Below are 16,734 nucleotides of genomic sequence, written 5' to 3' on the forward strand. Positions count from 1 at the left end.
GCAAAATCAAGTGATTCAAGCCAGGTGTTGCTCCATGGTTTCCATTTGCAACACTTGAAGTGCTGACGATAACAATGAAATCACCATTTTGCTATTGTGACGTTTGATCCAAGAATAAATACAATTCCAAAAAGTAATTTTTAGATTAATGTAAACAAGAAAAAGCCAAGCATAAACGTAGGATTGCATGCAGCTTCAACAATGCCGCAGTGCAGCTATATATTCTTTGAATGTGCACGAAGAAGAATTATACAATGCGATGTGCTCATGTGCCTACGGTCAACCCAAATTAATGGATAACCCTCTCTGACTCCACTACAAGGCCTCAAGGGTATGCATGAAGCATGCAACGTTGTTCTAAACTCGGAAATTACACGGTTTACACATTAATGAAAATTTTGCCGTAACAATCATCATACCCATCACCATCGATGCACCGTAAAGGACTAGCTGCCACTGATAGGTACTCTGGAAAACTCTGCTGGGCCAAACTGTTCAGTCGCTATAATCGATGCTCGATGCACTAGTCTTTTCCTTTTTTGTCCCCTTTTGTGGGAACATTTAATCGGCAGACATGTCGATTTGTCGCCCTTTACCAGTCCAACCCATGGGCCGCGGAGCACATACCCGGCCCGGCCCGGCCCATCAAACCGAAGATGGATGGTGCGCTGGTGCTGACAAGCGAGCGCATTGCGCGCACCGCGCCAGGCGTCCACTCCCTGTCCAGCTAGCCGCTGCACGCATCATGTGGCGGTGCATGCACCTCGGCGCGCCCCCACATCCACATGCACCATGTGCCATGAACCCCCTCGTGCTCCACTGCACTGCACTGCGCCATCATCTCAGCTTCTCTAATCCTCCAGCAACTCGGCGGATGCAACGCCGTCCCGCTCCTCACATGCATTCCACCCATTACCCACTCTGTCAATCCATACCACATTTTCTCCAGCGCATGCATGCAGCCCCCTCTGCCACCGCCAGAGGCGTCAGGCGTGCCTCGTCCTCGCCTGCTTCACTCCATCTGCGCTCACTGTTGAGACGATCTCATTATCGAAATTCAACTCAGAAAATAGGAATTGGCAATCTGTAAACCTGCGTTTCCATTCATGGACCTGGAACAATAATGGCACGCACTGGTTAACACTGTTCTCAAGAAACTTAACGCACATGAAGATGTTCGTTCTATGGATGTGATTGTCACGCTGACACTGGCAATGTGGCCCCCGGGATCTCACGCAGGGCCCACATGCATGCCCTTCCAGTTTACACAGCCAATATTTCATCAAGACGTACTGGACGCGTGGACAACGGTTGCTGTAACGCCCGCTACTGCGAGCCGTTATATATGGAAATCCCTCTTCGAATGTGGACCGCGCCTTCGAGGAAGAAGCGTTACGGGAGGGAGCAAGCAGGCTCTGGCGCCCACGTGCAAGTAACATGGCGCTTCGTTGCACACGAAGCGTACGAACCCTGACCCAGAGATTTACCCGCGGGCACGAGCCATGCAGTGCCCACGCCTTGTTGGGTGCCGACTTGTTGGGAGGTATGACTGGCAGTAGCTTTTTGGCGTAACGGAGTCTTTCGGCAATTGAGGCACGTGAATATTTCGGGTCCCCACGTGCCGCGTGGTGGGGCGACCATCGTGTTTCCTGAGATTTAACTTTTTCGAGGAGATTTTAGCCCTTTCTCTGCCACATAATTACATCTGTACCAGAACACACACACACGCTCTCTCTCTCTTCGCAGTCTTTAGCTTGCTTTTTGTGGGTGGTAGTTTCGTGATTAAATGCAATGCAGAGGGCTATTTGAATAGAGTCGAGCTCCATAAGAGTCGAGCGGGCGACGCTGCTTCCCATCTTATTCCCCGGCGGCCACTTGTTTCGGTATATCACCTCCGCGATGCCGATGGCAACGAGCATTGGGTTGGATCAGCAGATCGGGAGCTCGGTTATGAGGATGAGCGGGCGAAGGAGAAGGAAGGGGGTCCTCAAGCACTCGGGGCGGCAGCGGCGGCGGCGGCTAGGCGCCGGGAGAAGGAAACAGCGCCTAGCGTCGTCGTCGAAAGCGGTGGCGCAGCGGCTGGAGGCGCTGAGGAGTCTCATACCTCAACGAAACAGCGGCGCCAAGGAGGAGGAGGCGGCCGCCGACCGGCTGTTCGAGGAAACGGCGGAGTACATCCTGCTGCTCAGGACCCAAGTGGCGGTGCTGAAGAGGTTGGTGGACGTCTACAGTCCCGGAATCAGCGTGAAGAACGACGGCGACTGTGCATGAGAAAATGGTATACATATCAGGAAGTGGTGAAATGATTGAGCTCCAAGGAATTGGTTATTCTTCCTTTTTTTCGTGGCTTCTTGTTAAATGTTGCGATGGATCGCAGGTGTTCTTAGCCAGTATTCTGGCAGATTCTATCGCGATCTCCATATCCACATCTCAAATCAGAAATTAGCTTCTTCTCGATATGTACCTATATTTTTTTTTAGTGATCTGTTCATTGCAATTACCATCTGCACATAGCAATCGAGTGGATGATGAGATTACAAAAAATTATGAAAAGTTAAGAATACTCCCCATTTATTTCTATTTATATATTGGGAAATTATCAGAAGATGAACACGTTTCAGTAGCGTTGCTGCCACTTTTTGAGCAAAACGTCTTTCGCTCAGAATTTTCTTTATACCTCTGGACAACAATCTTAAATCTCGTGTTGGAACTCGACCAAGTTGTTTCTACTATAAATTCCCCAGAAACGAGGACAACTAAAGTTAAAAAAAAAAGAAAAAATATATATATACGATTTTGATTTCTTTCCAGGAAAAGAGAATGAATCATGTTATGGGCCCGCGTTTGTTTGTGGCTTTAATAACCGTGCTTTAATATTCGCGCGCGCAGTCATAAAGATAGAAGAATAACAAAATAAGATTCATAAGGAAACAATAAAGTCTTCATTTCCAAGTGCTTGTTTTAATTTTTTTTTTAGAGACAAATGAATCTTGAATTATTGTTGTTTTTTATGGATGGGGCTTTGTGAAAGCCAATATTAAATTAGGCCTCTAATTATATGCTAACAGGTTATCCGTGAAGCTATTTTTTAAAACTCATTATGCACAAATACACAAATATATACAAATAAATATGTAAACAAATGTATATAAAAAAAATAAACATATGCACCTATATTTATGTATATATAATAGGCTACATAACTTGTACATTTAATTGGTACAGAAAATGGTGTTAATTGCTGCGTCGCTGGTAAAGCTGAGTCTTGATCAAACAATAATTGCAACATACAAAAGCAATTGTCCTCTATGCTAAGTAAATTTTCAATCCAGGCAAAAATGGAGAAAATATTTTTCACCGTCGTTCAAAAATGGAGAAACTTGAACTACTGTTTACTCTGGCATAACACAGTTGTAGTTACAAGTGATAAGTGATCTTTGCTCAATTTGGAAAAGCTGAATGCTCATCTATTCGAACCAGCTGCGGATAATATGAGATGGAACATTCAACCGGTCGAAGTTCTAGGATACACTTGCATTCTAACAAAGAAACCAACAAAAGTTAGATTCAGCCATATGTAATAAAGAAATTTATCGATTCTTAGGCTTGTTGCGACCAAAATAAAGAAAATTAGCCGTGTACTCACTGATGGAAAGAAGTCCAACAAACAAATATTTCACATTTTTTTCATTAAACTTTTTTCTATATTTTTTTCTCTAACTGTTTTCTGCTTCCAGTATAGAAAGCAATCCTTGGTGATCAAAGCAACCAGATTATGGAATCTTGACATCAAAACTAATTTATCTAGTCATTCCATCCTCAAATGAGATCATGCTTGTTTTGTCTCTCCAAGGAACTACACAAGTTCATCTCCAATTTTCATCCATGCTACACTAATCTTTATTGTATGTTTAATTGCCAATGAGTCCCAACCACTTAGTGTTGGATACATGCGCATCTTAGTCTGCTATTGATGACTGAACTACAAGTAAAATTAAGTTAGGGTCATTGAGCCTAATAATTCAACTTGTTCATTCATAACCAATTCTTTGCCTTCAAATATTCATATCAAGTTAGTCTATGTTCACATATGTGTAAGAAAAAATTATTCTCACCGTTTATTCTATTAAATTGACACTCCAGAACATACGAGTAACTTAGAATCAGCTCCTCCACTAATGATAGAGTCATCCTTCCACCAATCCGCACATAATACCTTTGTCCAACAAAAGAATAAGTCAGAACTCAGGGCCTAATTCTTATGCTGAATTGAGAAAGGAAAAGGCCAAGGGTACCTTGTCTTTGTGTGAATCAATGATTGCTAATGGCCACTGGATGAAAATTATCATCAGAAATCAAAAGATGAAGAATGTATTCAAGTGTAATGTGGAAAACCAAAAATAAGGTAAGAAAAAATTACCGCAGTTCTAAGGTCCCATAGCATCACCTTGCCATCATAAGAAGCTGATAACAAGTGGAACCATGACTTCCGGTGCCACTTGCAAGCTGTGATCCAAGATGAATGGGATGAGAACTGGAAAACAGGAGCCAGAGATCCTGTTCAAACAGAATGCAACTCCATTTCAATGCCAGTAGAACAAAGAATGTTTTAACTGGTATAATATTTTCTCATTTGCTTCACCTGGTTTGCGAGGGTCCCAAACACGGAGGACAGGATCGGAGCCACCTGCTGCGATGAGAGCAGAGCTCTCACCACCAACATCGAGGCAATTCAGAACTTTCCCGCACATCTAAGCATGGACTAAAGGATGTCAAGAAAACTAAGTATGCAAATGGACAGTAAACGCAAAAGTAGCATTTTCAATAAATACATATCAGATGTGAATTAAGCATTACTAGAGCATTGATTAAGGATTGGAGATAACAATATCCAAAATCAGCCCTAACCAACTACCAGGTGGCCAAAACCCAACTGAAGTACCTAGCATGAAGCCTGACTAAAGCATATATGAAAATGTATGATGTGTTAACACTCATAATTATAGCCGATAAGGATCTTAGCAAATCAAAAACTGAAGAAGAAATAAACAATCTTATACTTGATGACAGTTCCTTATTTTGTTTTAATCTGTAATATTTATATCTGAAAATAGATATATGTTTGACAATTTACATCATACCATGTTCCATGTATCTTTGCCAGTTTCTACATCCCATTGTCGAATAGAATGATCCCATGATGCTGAGGATATTGTTTCATGCTCTGGCCAAATTACAGAAGACACTGACTGTGAGTGCCCCACAAGGGTCGTAACAGCCACACCCTGCAGTCAACCAGTAAGATTACTAGATACTAAGCAACCATCATTAAGAAACTGAAAAACTAAATTTAAGAGAGAAAAAAGGTATCATGAACAATATCAATTTGTCAACAGCATCCAATACAAAAATCATAAACAATGCATATTAATCATTAAACAGGAGATTAAAAACATTAGAAGGGCCAATCTGTCAATTTCAAAAAGGTAACACCAAATGCTAAAATGTGGATTCATGACAAGACAATATTGTAAATGGTTCAATGTTTGGGGAAAATACTTTTGATGATCTGTTTGATACAATAAACATACACATAAAATATCAATGCTACTAATGACCCGTCATGAATTGGCATGAAAAGAAATCAAGACCAATTACAACAAGGAGCCAGGAGTCACAACAACAACAAATAAAGAACAAGTACTTAATCTAATTTCCAAGATTTAATGCAATGCTCTTTACTGAAGTTTCCAGCAAGAACAATATCATTTTGATATCGTGTTGTGCCACAATCATCAAATACATTTATCTAATAGACCCGTCTACTTATTTGTTTAGCTCTAAATATAAGTCTATAGCAACTAGAAAACAAATTGAATTAAATTTTAAAGCATGAAATCAAAAGAATATACCAACCATCTCGACTTGCGATTACAATTTATACTAAAATGAAAATTGTAGATCAGATAAAAATGTTATTACTTGTACATTTTGTTAAATCATCTTTATAATTTTCCAACTCCTAAATTAAATAGTGCTCCCATAATCTCTAGTATTAGAATTAATTTCTACACATGCCAATAAATATATCTTCTTAACTACTTGCAGTTGAACTTATGCTGGCATAATTGGAACTAGAACTAGTATACGAAAATAAATGTATCTTGATTAGCTACTTGTAATTGGACTTCCACTGGAATAATTGGAACTACAACTAGTATAAGATATGAATTCATCTCATTTTCTCTAACTTTAGCATCATTCTTTTTGCTGTTGGTTGGTGCTCGGGTTGATTTCTCCTCTCCTCTCTCTTTTATAGTGTCCCAAGTTGTCTATAAGACCGACTAAAGAAATCAAAGATGAGTCACACAAGAGAATTCTATTTTCTTAGCTAGTTCTGAAAGGTGCTGGTTGAAACATACCCTGTCTTGTTAGTAACACTTAACTGTGTCGGTATAAGTAGCACAATGACATTTACTCATGCAAATACAATATAGCACGAGTGAACGTTTTGAAAGTACATAAATGGGCCTATGCACCGAAGATCACCATGAAATTTACATCTTTATTATGCCCCTAAATATAGTTTTGGTTAAAATATCTGCATTGAAACCTACATTTCTTATTCCTAACTTCAAATTTCTATTCCAAAAACAAGAGGATAGACCAACTGGCACAATAACAATGACTCTGCTTTCAAAGAAACCAATAAATCATGCAAAAAGGTCACTGTATATTTCCTGTTACTAATAGTACCCTATATAATTGTTCCATACTTCGACCTATCATGACAAGGCAAACAAAAGAAGTAAATAGCCAAAGAGTAACCACAACAATTTATACCTCCAACTGTGACTCTACTTGATTTGCAGTTTCAGATACTAGTTTTCTTTTCTTTATAGATACACTATCATCATCTGCATCGGAGTTCTTCACTTCCCACAACTTAATAGTGCCATCCCAGGAACCTGAGCAAATCTGAAAGAAATTTTGCAATAAATCAGACCCAAAAAGAAGATAATCCAGATTACATTATCTTTGACAGATCAAAGGAAATTAGGATTTGTGCCATGTCTCCTGAAGGGTCTGAAGAGATGCTCTGAACAGAAGCTCTGTGCCCTTGTAAAATTTTTGATTCTCTGACATTCACTGGTTGCTCTGAATAGTCAATGCCATCAGAGTTGGTAGACAGTAGCACCTATTAGATAGAGAAAGCAAAAAATAATCAGCAAATTCTTCATAAATAGTGTTGTAAAACACAATTAGCCTACCTTCCACAACCTCAATGACCTATCTTTTGAACCAGTGGCAATGTGGAAGGTATGTTTACTATCATCTGTTGAATAATCACATATGTAAATTATTGATATTAATCATCTAACAAGCAGAAATACTAATTCAGAGTAAGTGGACCTTTTCCATTGATTATAACAGCAGAAGTAATTGCACCAGTGTGCCCTGCTAGCATATGTGTACACTCAGCACCTCCTTTCCACAGCCTAAAAACAAATAGACAATGTCAAAATAAACCTAAACAAGCAGTCTCACTCCTGTTTATGTGCCTAATCTCCTGATGGAGAAGGCTAAGAAGAACCACAACTTACAGTCAACAATGAGAATCAGAAAATTTACCTTGCAATGCCATCATAACAACCTGTTAATATGTAACTGCAATGGAAAAAAAGTTTCATCAGGTTAAAATTTGATATAGAAGTCTTTCTATACTCCAAGAGCATCAACAAGGTAGACTATCAGCAAAGAGAAAACAAAATATAAAGTAACGCCAAAAAAGTAATGAGTTCTCTTTCAATAATAAATGTGTTTGAGTAAGGCATGTGTGACTCAGTATTAGCAAAAAAGTCCAAAATTTTCAAATAGTTATTAGTGACAGAAAGATACATACTAAACAATATACAATATGAATGTGTACTTTAACAAGCCAATACAAGTTAACTAATCACAATAAAGAAGATTTAATACAAATTCTTTACAAAATCCACAGAAAAACAAGCAATAGTTAACACAGGACAAGGTATGCAATATCACAGCCTATGGAATTTATGCACAATTCAAAATTCTGCCAGATATCAAAAGGCAATTTTAGTCTCTTGCATATTATAATAAAAATTGATTCCGAAAGAAAATTACTAATAAAAGTAAAGTGCTACAATATCAAAAATAAGGGGGAAGGTCAAATAATACAAAACATGAGACATAACATTTTGAGTTATAGGTCAGAGTGTTGTTGGGTGGTTAAAAATTTTTTTTTAAAATGCATAAAGAAGTTAGTGTAGAAGAGATAAAAATTGGGGAATGTTTGTGTGCACTTGCTGAAATAGAGAAACAAAAATGAAAGAAGTAACGGAAAAAATGAAAGAAAATAAGCTTAAATAACCGGAAGATGTTCAATGATAATGTGTAAAAATTTAAAGGTAATGGCAGTAGGAGTACAGAGAAACCAAATTAAATTTATCTGAGCATAATTGAAACTTATGAAAAAAAGAAGAGCCTTGACAATGTTTTGATGCAGTAGTCTAATAAAGATCAACGGTCAGTAATGAGATAAAATCCATGTGTATGTAGTTGGGCGTATGACTTGTTGATGCTGCCATCTGGAAGTAGTAAAATGGTCAACCAAGTATAATTCATAAAAAATGGCCAATGAATTAGCTAAATTTGCAATGCTGCGCCTTTCTCCACATATCCATCTTATTGAAGTAAACCATGTAAAACGTACACTTTCTACCATAAAAAAGTTAAAAATACAACATAAGAAAGCCATAAATGCCCTTTGGAAAATGTAGATGTATCAAAGTACACAGTGTCTGTCAACAGCAAGTATCAGTGGGAGACCCGAGACTTCAATGAAATTCAATAACATGGAATGCAAAGTATGGAAATAAAATTTAGGAGGAACATATGAAGAGGGGGAAAAAGTTGTGCAAAATTTTGAAGCGACTGCAAGAAAGCCAATAGAAAGCTGATGACCAAATTAAGGAAAACCATATGATGAAAAAAAAAGCACCTTGGATTAGAGCCGTCCGCAGAACTAACCCAGTCATCGTGCAAAGAAGGATCTGGTTGCTTCCTTGGAGCTATGGCCTTTATGTACTCAATTTCAAGCACTTTCTCCTGCAATTCAGAATAAAAGCAAAATCCAAAAAATCAAAGGGATGTCCACAGATACTAAAAATTAATAAATAATAATAAGATAACAACCACACACCGCCGATATTCCCTTGGCCAGCAGGAAATCCTCAAGTGGCAGTCGGACCAATTCCCCGTCGATCAGGAAATCAAAAGGTTGGACCTCGTGCTCGTCGTTAGCTGCACGTAGGGTTAATTTCAGTGTCCTCTAGTTAGAAGGTGCCGCAGACTCCACAAGCACATGAAGTAGGGAAGTTACCGTTCTTAAGGAGGAGATTTACGATCTCGGAGAGGCCCATCCGTGTGAGGTTGGATGGGACGGCTAGAGATGCCGAGGGCACCCGAAGCGGCCGCCCGAGCTTGGTGGTGAACCGCACTTGAACTCGCCGTGCAGCCTCATCGCCGCCGCCGCTTCCTAAGCCGAATTCCATCTTCCTCAATCCGATAAGGGAGGCGAGGTCGAGGAGCGAACGAAGGCGTGATATGATTAGGGTTTTACAGTCTTCACCAGGTTTCAAAACCACACGTGGCGAGTTAGCGTTTCCCTGACTCGGGTTAACTACGCCGTCCAAACCCAGCAATGCACTCGGTCTGGTTCAGTAGCTTAAAACAAAGCAATTTTCTGATAACGAGCAAAAAATAAAAATAATGTCTTTGTTTAATATATTTATTCAATCCGTAATTATTTTATTTGGATTTTTTATAATTGTAACGTAAGTATCTACAATGATTTCAAATATTTAATAATCATGGGTCATTAATCTCTCTAAAACCTATCTCAATCTATTTTACTAGTTTCACCAAATTCAATTATCTTGAGAGGTGGACTGTCCTCGTTCTGATTCTATCGAATAAATTTGAAAATATTGCACTTAATAACTGACTTCCACAATCTTATTCTCATGTATTGCATGCCCCAACTAGATATTAAATCACGATGCTTTACGAATCCACCAAATGCATTATGGTTGCACCGTGCTGTCTATTATGTAAGAACAGTAGTAACGCCTAGAGTTGGTTTAGTGAATCTTTTGAATTTTTATATCCGAGAACAAATGAAGTGAAATACTTTATTTACTTCTAGCAAAGAAATCTTACTAGAACTAGAGTAAGTCCTTAGATTCCAAATTTTTCCAACTGTATGTGGATTTGCTCTCCGTGGGAAAAAAAAATCTCTAAAATGTGTAGAAAATAATAAGAATGTCTTTTTATTTATATTGTTAAAAAAACTATCCTTTTTTAAAAAATATTTAAAATAATATATCACCTATAATATTTTTTCAAATACTTTATCCTCCACCTTAAAAACTATTTTGTACAAAACAATATAAAGATGGTGTTTGACCAAAACCTAGTTAAAATAATTTCAAAATGAGTGTTAACATAATTGGTCAAAAGAACGCTTTGGTAAAACAGCTTCATGCAATTTTGTAAAACACACCTTTAAGATGGAGTAAATAAAATAAAATTTTAAAACACTGATTTAAAATGTAACCATTAACCATCCTAATTAACTTATTTTTCAAATTATTATATGAATATAACCAGTAAAATGTGTAGCAAAGTAAGATGCCAGTTGATACAATATGACAAACGTATCAAAAGTCTACCACATCCATCAAATGAACAACTCCACAGCACGACAAACAAATTAATAGTCAAGAGACAGGATTCCAACACAACCGGGTTTATATGGAGAGACCACGAAAGTATAATTATGCGCTAGTTAAAGGCTGAATTTCATGTCTAAATTAGTTTGTCATGAAATTAAAATAGCACGAGAGATCCATTGGACACATTTTATCTGATTCCTAGAGCTTACGTATTTATTTTCTGGAATACTGGAAACTCACTGACTGAAAGTTCATAGTCTGAGACACATTAACACATCAGCCTCGCTTGTTGGCATAGTCTTCAAACGAGTCATCAGAAATGTTGCCACCAGTAGACGAGCTCTCGCCGCCAGTGCCAAAACCACTCCCATAACCAGCTGCATTGCGGCTGCCACCATAGCCACCGCTGCCACCACCAAAATTGTAACTGTCACTACCACCGCTACCACCACCACCACCAGTACTGGTTTGGTCATATCGTTCAAAACTGCTTCCATAGTTGGCGCCACCACCTCCATAGCTACCACCACCACCACCTCCATATCCTCCAGCTCCATAATTTCCTCCACCACCACCTCCATATCCTCCAGCTCCATAATTTCCTCCACCACTGTAACCACCACCACCACCATAGCCGCCACCACTGTAGCCGCCTCCACCGTAGCCACCTCCACCAGTTCGTTCATTTGCATAATTAACTCTCACTATCCGGCCATGAAGATCCTGACACAGTATGATTCATTGTTTATAGAACATAAGGTTGAAACCATGCATGCATGTTAAACAACATACACAGAGGTACTATCCTCCTTTATTAATGATTAATGTAAGATTCACTGTAAAATGAATGATGCAACAACATCTACATATTCTATTTGAACATTATCTAAAATAAACAAAAAGAACAGCAAAGGGTATTTACCTTCCCATCCATGCCACTGATAGCAGCAGAAGCTTCTTCACTGGATGTAAAAGTCACAAAACCAAATCCTCTAGACCTTCCACTGTCCCTGTCAATGATGACTCTAGCTGCATAGGTAAATACCAGTCGTATGATCATCTATGAAAAGCTTAAAAAGAAATCAGAAAGACAATCACGACTTACCATCAACAACTTCACCATAATTAGCAAATGCTTCTTTTAAACTCACGTCATCAGTGCCATATGAAAGACCTATGAAGTAATAAGAGCATCATCAGCTGTGTAACAGAAAATCAAGAGCAAGGCAATAAGATATAATGCATTTTGCCAAACCTCCTATAAAAAGTTTTGAAGATGACATGCATCGTATTGATTGGAATAATGATGGACTGGAAGCCAGAGATTTCTTCAAGAGATTTCCAACTCTATTTGCAAACGCCATGCCGACCTGAGAATTATATGGACAATAAAAGAGATAATTCTTTTTTCAGCTGCAAAGATAAACACAAATAATCAACAAAAATGTACTGATGAATAATTCTGACATCCCTAATTCAGCCTCACGTCCGAAGAGCTTGCTAAATAGCCTTGAAGTTAATAGCAGCAAGACTTAGAAGCTACAGGCTTGCTAAATTTACAGAGCAGCAGATTTTTTAAACATTTAAAATCAGGTTGCTTTCAATTTAGAAATGGAATGACATGTTGGATAGTTGAAAGGTTATTTTGTGAAAATCCTGTATTCAACAATACGAAATGAGCAACTAAATAGAGAAGAAATACACTTTAAAATAATAGTTCTCTGCATGTCCGTACATCTTATTGAGAAAAAAACACAGGCATATATCATAGTAATTTAACATTTTTATGAAAGAATTTCAAAGTCTGCAAGAAGAAACAAAAATCCGTATTTGCAACTTAAAGGCACTTATTCACTGGACTCAATCAGGACAAGGGACTAGTTATATCTCATTATATTTAACCCATTCTAAAGGGAAAGTTCCATAAAGATTTTGCTGATCAACATAAGGGGCTCAAAATAATTAATGAAATGCAAAATCAAGCATAGGATAGAAGTGTACTTTCCTGAAGCATAAAGAGAATCCATATCAACCGACAAGAAGGAATTCAGGACTTCAAAAAACATGACTCATTTATTGAAAGTAGTTCTCATGACAAAATCAATAAACCTACCCATGCAAGATGAAAGAGAGGATGAGGAGCCCAAGACAGAAGAGGACAAGGGATATATGGTGATTACTGATGGGGGCAAATTAAAAGAAAAGTGTGAAGAAAATAAATGAGAGGGTTATGACATTGAAGAGTTTTGTTTTAATATTTCTATTTTTTCCAAAGGCTAGTTCAAGACAATCAGTCTCCCAATGTACCACGTGTCCAACATCCAAATGTGACAAAGCAAACTAGAGCCGCTAACATTAATTTCTCAAAAAGTTCGGCTCAAGTTCATGCCAACAACAAATCATACAATAGTGAAATCAATTCTACGAGCAATTATCTCTTACTGATAGGATACTAACCGCCAATACTTATATCTAAGATTGAATTATTTGCATCAGGCATCCACTATACTTCAGCTTTCAATATCGTTTCAAGGTATTCCTCTTAGACATACACTTCACTCGCTCTAAGTTTATGCAGTTATGGACGTTATGATTAGTAGGTAAAATTAACATAACAATGAACTGTCAATCTTTCAGCAGCTAAAACTCACACATATAAAAATAAGGAACAATATGCACAGCATCAATAAGTGTCCTCAACTACAAAAATCATAAGTTATACTGCTATATTTGATAGCGTTGTCACAAGCAGCTGATATTGTTTTCTGTTGTGATACACACACAAACACAAACCTCACCATCTTAAAGAGATGGTGTCTCGATGTGCCAAACTTAAAGAGATATATGAGTTCCGAGCTTAAAGGGGAAAACTCGCCGATAAAAACCCCGCTTGACCAAAAGCCGTTAACTAATCTTACGGCAATGAGAAAACCCTAAACTTCATCATTTAACACAAAAATAGAGGAAGCCACAACAATCTACATGATCAAAGAGTGAATTGAATATATTAAACCAGCACATAAACAAACGACTGTCATAAACAGAAAAAAGCCAACGCCTGCAGCAGACGCACTAGCGGCAGGGGAAGAACGCAAAGGAATCGTGACGGCGACCAAGAGTCAGCCAAGATCAGATACCTGCGTACGAGGACTGCCGGCGCTGATCGATAGAACCTGGCCAAAAACCCTACCTTTCGTTCGGTTCTCACAGGTGGGTTTAAGTAGAGGCGGTGGGTGCTTGGATGATTCGATGGTTTATAATGATGGAATCCCAACCGTTGTTTGTTCTCGTACGATGTTTGATGGCCGTCGATGGATGGAAGATGCCTCGTTCTAATGCAGGTTTTACTTTAGAATATTCGTTAAATAGAAAAAAAAATGGATGAAATAATAAGTATCCATCAAAAGGCGTAGGGCAAGGCATGTCTTAAAAAATAATAAGATAAAAATTAAAGATAAAAAATTAATAAATTAAACATTATAGAAGAAATAATAAAATATAAAAAATAATTTATTCCAACATCATTATCTTATAAAAATAACATAAATTTTACCCTAATCAAATATTCGAGTTAAGTATGAATAAAATTCTATTAGAAGTGTAATTTACAACAGCTCTTTATTGAAATATCAGAAACACAAAGTTTTCATAAAATTTTAAACTAAGATATGATTTTAATTTATTGTAATTTTTAAAGTTTAAATTAATTTGATAATTCTTTAGATGTTCAAATAAACTTAGTTAATTGATTTCAATTTCAATCGGATTCTAAGAATACTTTTCTCACAACGTCTGATTTCTTACACTTAAAGACTCCTTTAAAAAAGTAGACAAGGAGTCGAAATAGCCACAGGATACAAAATTTCTCTTAATCCATTTTAGACTTTAAAATCATATTAAACCCATTTTACACCATACATGGATAAATTCACGAAAATTAAAAGCTCACTAAATTTCCACCAAACCTCAAAAGTAGATTTAAGAGTTTAGCAAATCATCCACGGTTCCATTTGTTATTCTCAACAAATACATCGCTACTCGTTCGTTTTTACAATACAAAGATGCAGCTAGGGGAAGTAAACTGGCCAGTTGAAGTAGTATGAATCTCGGACTGCTCTGGACATTTGATTCCACTGCAAAAATTAGAAGAAACTAAGTTATTGCATGGACAAGAAATAAAACATTAACTAGTTGGAACTTCGTATCGTTAGCATTAGCATGCCATAACAATCAAAAACAAGCATAAAAGAGTAACTATCTCACCTTAAATTCGTATGGTTCATTCTTCTGCAAGGCTTTCTTCCAATGGTAATGTTCGAACAGCATGGCCTTGTCGTGCCAGCTGCAAAAGCACAAAGCGTAAGACTAATAAGTATGTAACCTGATTAGGTGTTGCCGTGTTGCATGAAAAATTACCAACTTATCGAGCACAGTTCGTAAAGAGGAAGCAAAGTGCAGAATGTAGGGAAATCAGGAATAGAGCTGGAAATTATGTTAAGTGCTATATGCTCAGTGAATCTTTGATTTTAACAAGCAAGAACAGCATAAGTTGCAATGGTTCAAGGAACAGGAGAACCTGCATTCACATAGTCATAGATTCATATCATAGCATACAGTAATCACAATAGTAATCTTTGTTTAGTATGATTCAAGTTGCAGTACGATAAACCTCTATAGTAATCTTTGTTTTAGACTCTTGAACAAGAAAGAAACCAAGAATTAGATCATAGTAGAACGATATGGGTCATTTGTTAAATAATTCAGGCATGACAGTTCTAATCCTTATTCCTCCCATCTGTTGCATATTTTCAGGGTAGCATTTTCTTCCATTCTCTTAAAAATTTTCATTTCTATTGTTCGATTATAACAGCACTTTGTTTTTTCTTGTCCAATCACATTCCTCGTGTATATAATTTCTTGGAGTTATTTTTCCTAAAAAATAATTCAACGACAGTGATTACTGAAAGGTCCTATTTGTTGAAATCCAAACCTTAAAGCATTCTTTCACTTTCCATCAGCATCTATTTCTACAAACACGAATTGGATTTAAAGTTGGCCAAGAGCGACAGAGTTAAAAACTCAGTAAGACCGCATCATTGAATCCAACCAGAGAGCAATAAGGAAGATACAGTGCTCGATTAGAACAAGCTGAGAAGCATAATTCATGTAAATAAGTGACAGTAATGGATTCAAGTCTCAGTAGGGCTGGCACTATTTGATAGATCCTAACCCATTGAATGTGTCATGTGGTGTTCTCCGAAGCTGTTTATCCCCGGCAGATGCAGCATTTTTCTCACATAAAATTTATTTACTCAATTAATATTAAGGATTTAGATGTTCTTGATTAACATGCTCGATTAGTGGATTTGACCGGGTTAATTCCTAATTTGATATGTAATCGATCAGTGTCCGGAGCTTTTCCGATCGTGTTCTGATAACTATGATAAAACCCCTTCTAAAAAGGAAAACAATCGAATCTCCACCAAAAAAAATGTAGAGAAAACAAAGAAAATCCCAATCAAAACAGAACGAAGCTCTAATCATGAAATTGAAGGTGAAAAGAACAGATCGGGGAGGGTTTCTCACTTGAACTGATTGGAGAGCTGCCACATGTAAGGGTTTATCCATGTCATGGCGGAGAAGGCGACGGATCCGATCCATATGTTCGCGAAACGGTCAGGATCAGCGTGGGGGACGCCAGGGTCGCCGCGGTAAGCATTACCGAAGTACTTGTCCATCTCTTTACTTCGCCTCCCTCTCTCCGCCACCAGACTTATCCTTTCGCTCGCTGATCGCTGCCGCAGCTGTAGAAGAGGAGCTTATCAGATGGCCACAAGACAAGGCAGAGGTTTGGGCCTGTGGTTCGGCCCATAGGAACTGCACATGAAAGAAACCTAATTTGGTCGATCCTAATATCTGATTGAAAGGTTTAAAAAGCCCGTTAAACATGTGATCGACCCCATTAACAGCCCAA

General features: G+C 37.9%; 4 protein-coding genes across 4 annotated transcripts; 1 reads left to right on the plus strand and 3 right to left on the minus strand.

The window, feature by feature from the left end:
• The first annotated feature begins 1,876 nt into the window (after nt 1-1,876).
• LOC141826248 (uncharacterized) lies at nt 1,877-2,558 on the plus strand. Its single transcript, XM_074713522.1, has one exon. The coding sequence runs from the start codon at nt 1,900-1,902 to the stop codon at nt 2,269-2,271; it is 372 nt and encodes a 123-aa protein (XP_074569623.1). The 5' UTR covers nt 1,877-1,899; the 3' UTR covers nt 2,272-2,558.
• Nucleotides 2,559-3,150: 592 nt separating this feature from the next.
• Nucleotides 3,151-9,612, minus strand: LOC141813657 (ribosome biogenesis protein WDR12 homolog). The gene is made up of 14 exons (XM_074701628.1): nt 9,407-9,612; nt 9,227-9,327; nt 9,026-9,132; nt 7,633-7,668; nt 7,414-7,499; nt 7,272-7,336; nt 7,070-7,198; nt 6,844-6,978; nt 5,142-5,285; nt 4,643-4,751; nt 4,421-4,557; nt 4,296-4,331; nt 4,116-4,216; nt 3,151-3,539 (listed from the first exon to the last, which is right to left on the minus strand). The coding sequence occupies exons 1-13, from the start codon at nt 9,576-9,578 to the stop codon at nt 4,127-4,129; spliced, it is 1,347 nt and encodes a 448-aa protein (XP_074557729.1). The 5' UTR covers nt 9,579-9,612; the 3' UTR covers nt 3,151-3,539; nt 4,116-4,126.
• Nucleotides 9,613-10,702: 1,090 nt separating this feature from the next.
• On the minus strand, nt 10,703-13,961 carry LOC141830740 (uncharacterized). The gene is made up of 5 exons (XM_074718165.1): nt 13,898-13,961; nt 12,016-12,130; nt 11,866-11,934; nt 11,683-11,789; nt 10,703-11,483 (listed from the first exon to the last, which is right to left on the minus strand). Exons 2-5 carry the CDS (start codon nt 12,122-12,124, stop codon nt 11,037-11,039), a joined length of 732 nt encoding a protein of 243 aa, XP_074574266.1. The 5' UTR covers nt 12,125-12,130; nt 13,898-13,961; the 3' UTR covers nt 10,703-11,036.
• Nucleotides 13,962-14,713: 752 nt separating this feature from the next.
• LOC141847695 (uncharacterized) lies at nt 14,714-16,558 on the minus strand. Its single transcript, XM_074735764.1, has 3 exons — nt 16,347-16,558; nt 15,024-15,102; nt 14,714-14,893 (listed from the first exon to the last, which is right to left on the minus strand). Exons 1-3 carry the CDS (start codon nt 16,496-16,498, stop codon nt 14,828-14,830), a joined length of 297 nt encoding a protein of 98 aa, XP_074591865.1. The 5' UTR covers nt 16,499-16,558; the 3' UTR covers nt 14,714-14,827.
• Between the last annotated feature and the right edge of the window lie 176 nt (nt 16,559-16,734).

This window comes from Curcuma longa, chromosome 1 (assembly GCF_044706935.1).
Source record: "Curcuma longa cultivar G26 ecotype Majalengka, Jawa Barat chromosome 1, ITB_CL_G26_1.1, whole genome shotgun sequence".
Lineage (NCBI taxonomy): Eukaryota > Viridiplantae > Streptophyta > Magnoliopsida > Zingiberales > Zingiberaceae > Curcuma > Curcuma longa.

What these genes read in the sequence shown, in the direction of transcription:
- LOC141813657 (XM_074701628.1), bottom strand. Translation starts at nt 9,578, where the DNA reads ATGGAATTCGGCTTAGGAAGCGGCGGCGGCGATGAGGCTGCACGGCGA. An exon ending in GCGGACGGCTCTAATCCAAG is followed by an intron (nt 7,669 to 9,025) that starts GTGCTTTTTTTT and finishes TTTCCATTGCAG; the next exon opens with TTACATATTAACAGGTTGTT. An exon ending in GCAAAGATACATGGAACATG is followed by an intron (nt 4,752 to 5,141) that starts GTATGATGTAAA and finishes GTCCATGCTTAG; the next exon opens with ATGTGCGGGAAAGTTCTGAA.
- LOC141830740 (XM_074718165.1), bottom strand. Translation starts at nt 12,124, where the DNA reads ATGGCGTTTGCAAATAGAGTTGGAAATCTCTTGAAGAAATCTCTGGCT. An exon ending in TTCAAAACTTTTTATAGGAG is followed by an intron (nt 11,935 to 12,015) that starts GTTTGGCAAAAT and finishes ATTACTTCATAG; the next exon opens with GTCTTTCATATGGCACTGAT. An exon ending in TCAGTGGCATGGATGGGAAG is followed by an intron (nt 11,484 to 11,682) that starts GTAAATACCCTT and finishes ATACTGTGTCAG; the next exon opens with GATCTTCATGGCCGGATAGT.
- LOC141847695 (XM_074735764.1), bottom strand. Translation starts at nt 16,498, where the DNA reads ATGGACAAGTACTTCGGTAATGCTTACCGCGGCGACCCTGGCGTCCCC. An exon ending in CAGCTCTCCAATCAGTTCAA is followed by an intron (nt 15,103 to 16,346) that starts GTGAGAAACCCT and finishes GTGCTTTTGCAG; the next exon opens with CTGGCACGACAAGGCCATGC. An exon ending in ATGAACCATACGAATTTAAG is followed by an intron (nt 14,894 to 15,023) that starts GTGAGATAGTTA and finishes TAATTTTTGCAG; the next exon opens with TGGAATCAAATGTCCAGAGC.
- LOC141826248 (XM_074713522.1), top strand. Translation starts at nt 1,900, where the DNA reads ATGCCGATGGCAACGAGCATTGGGTTGGATCAGCAGATCGGGAGCTCG.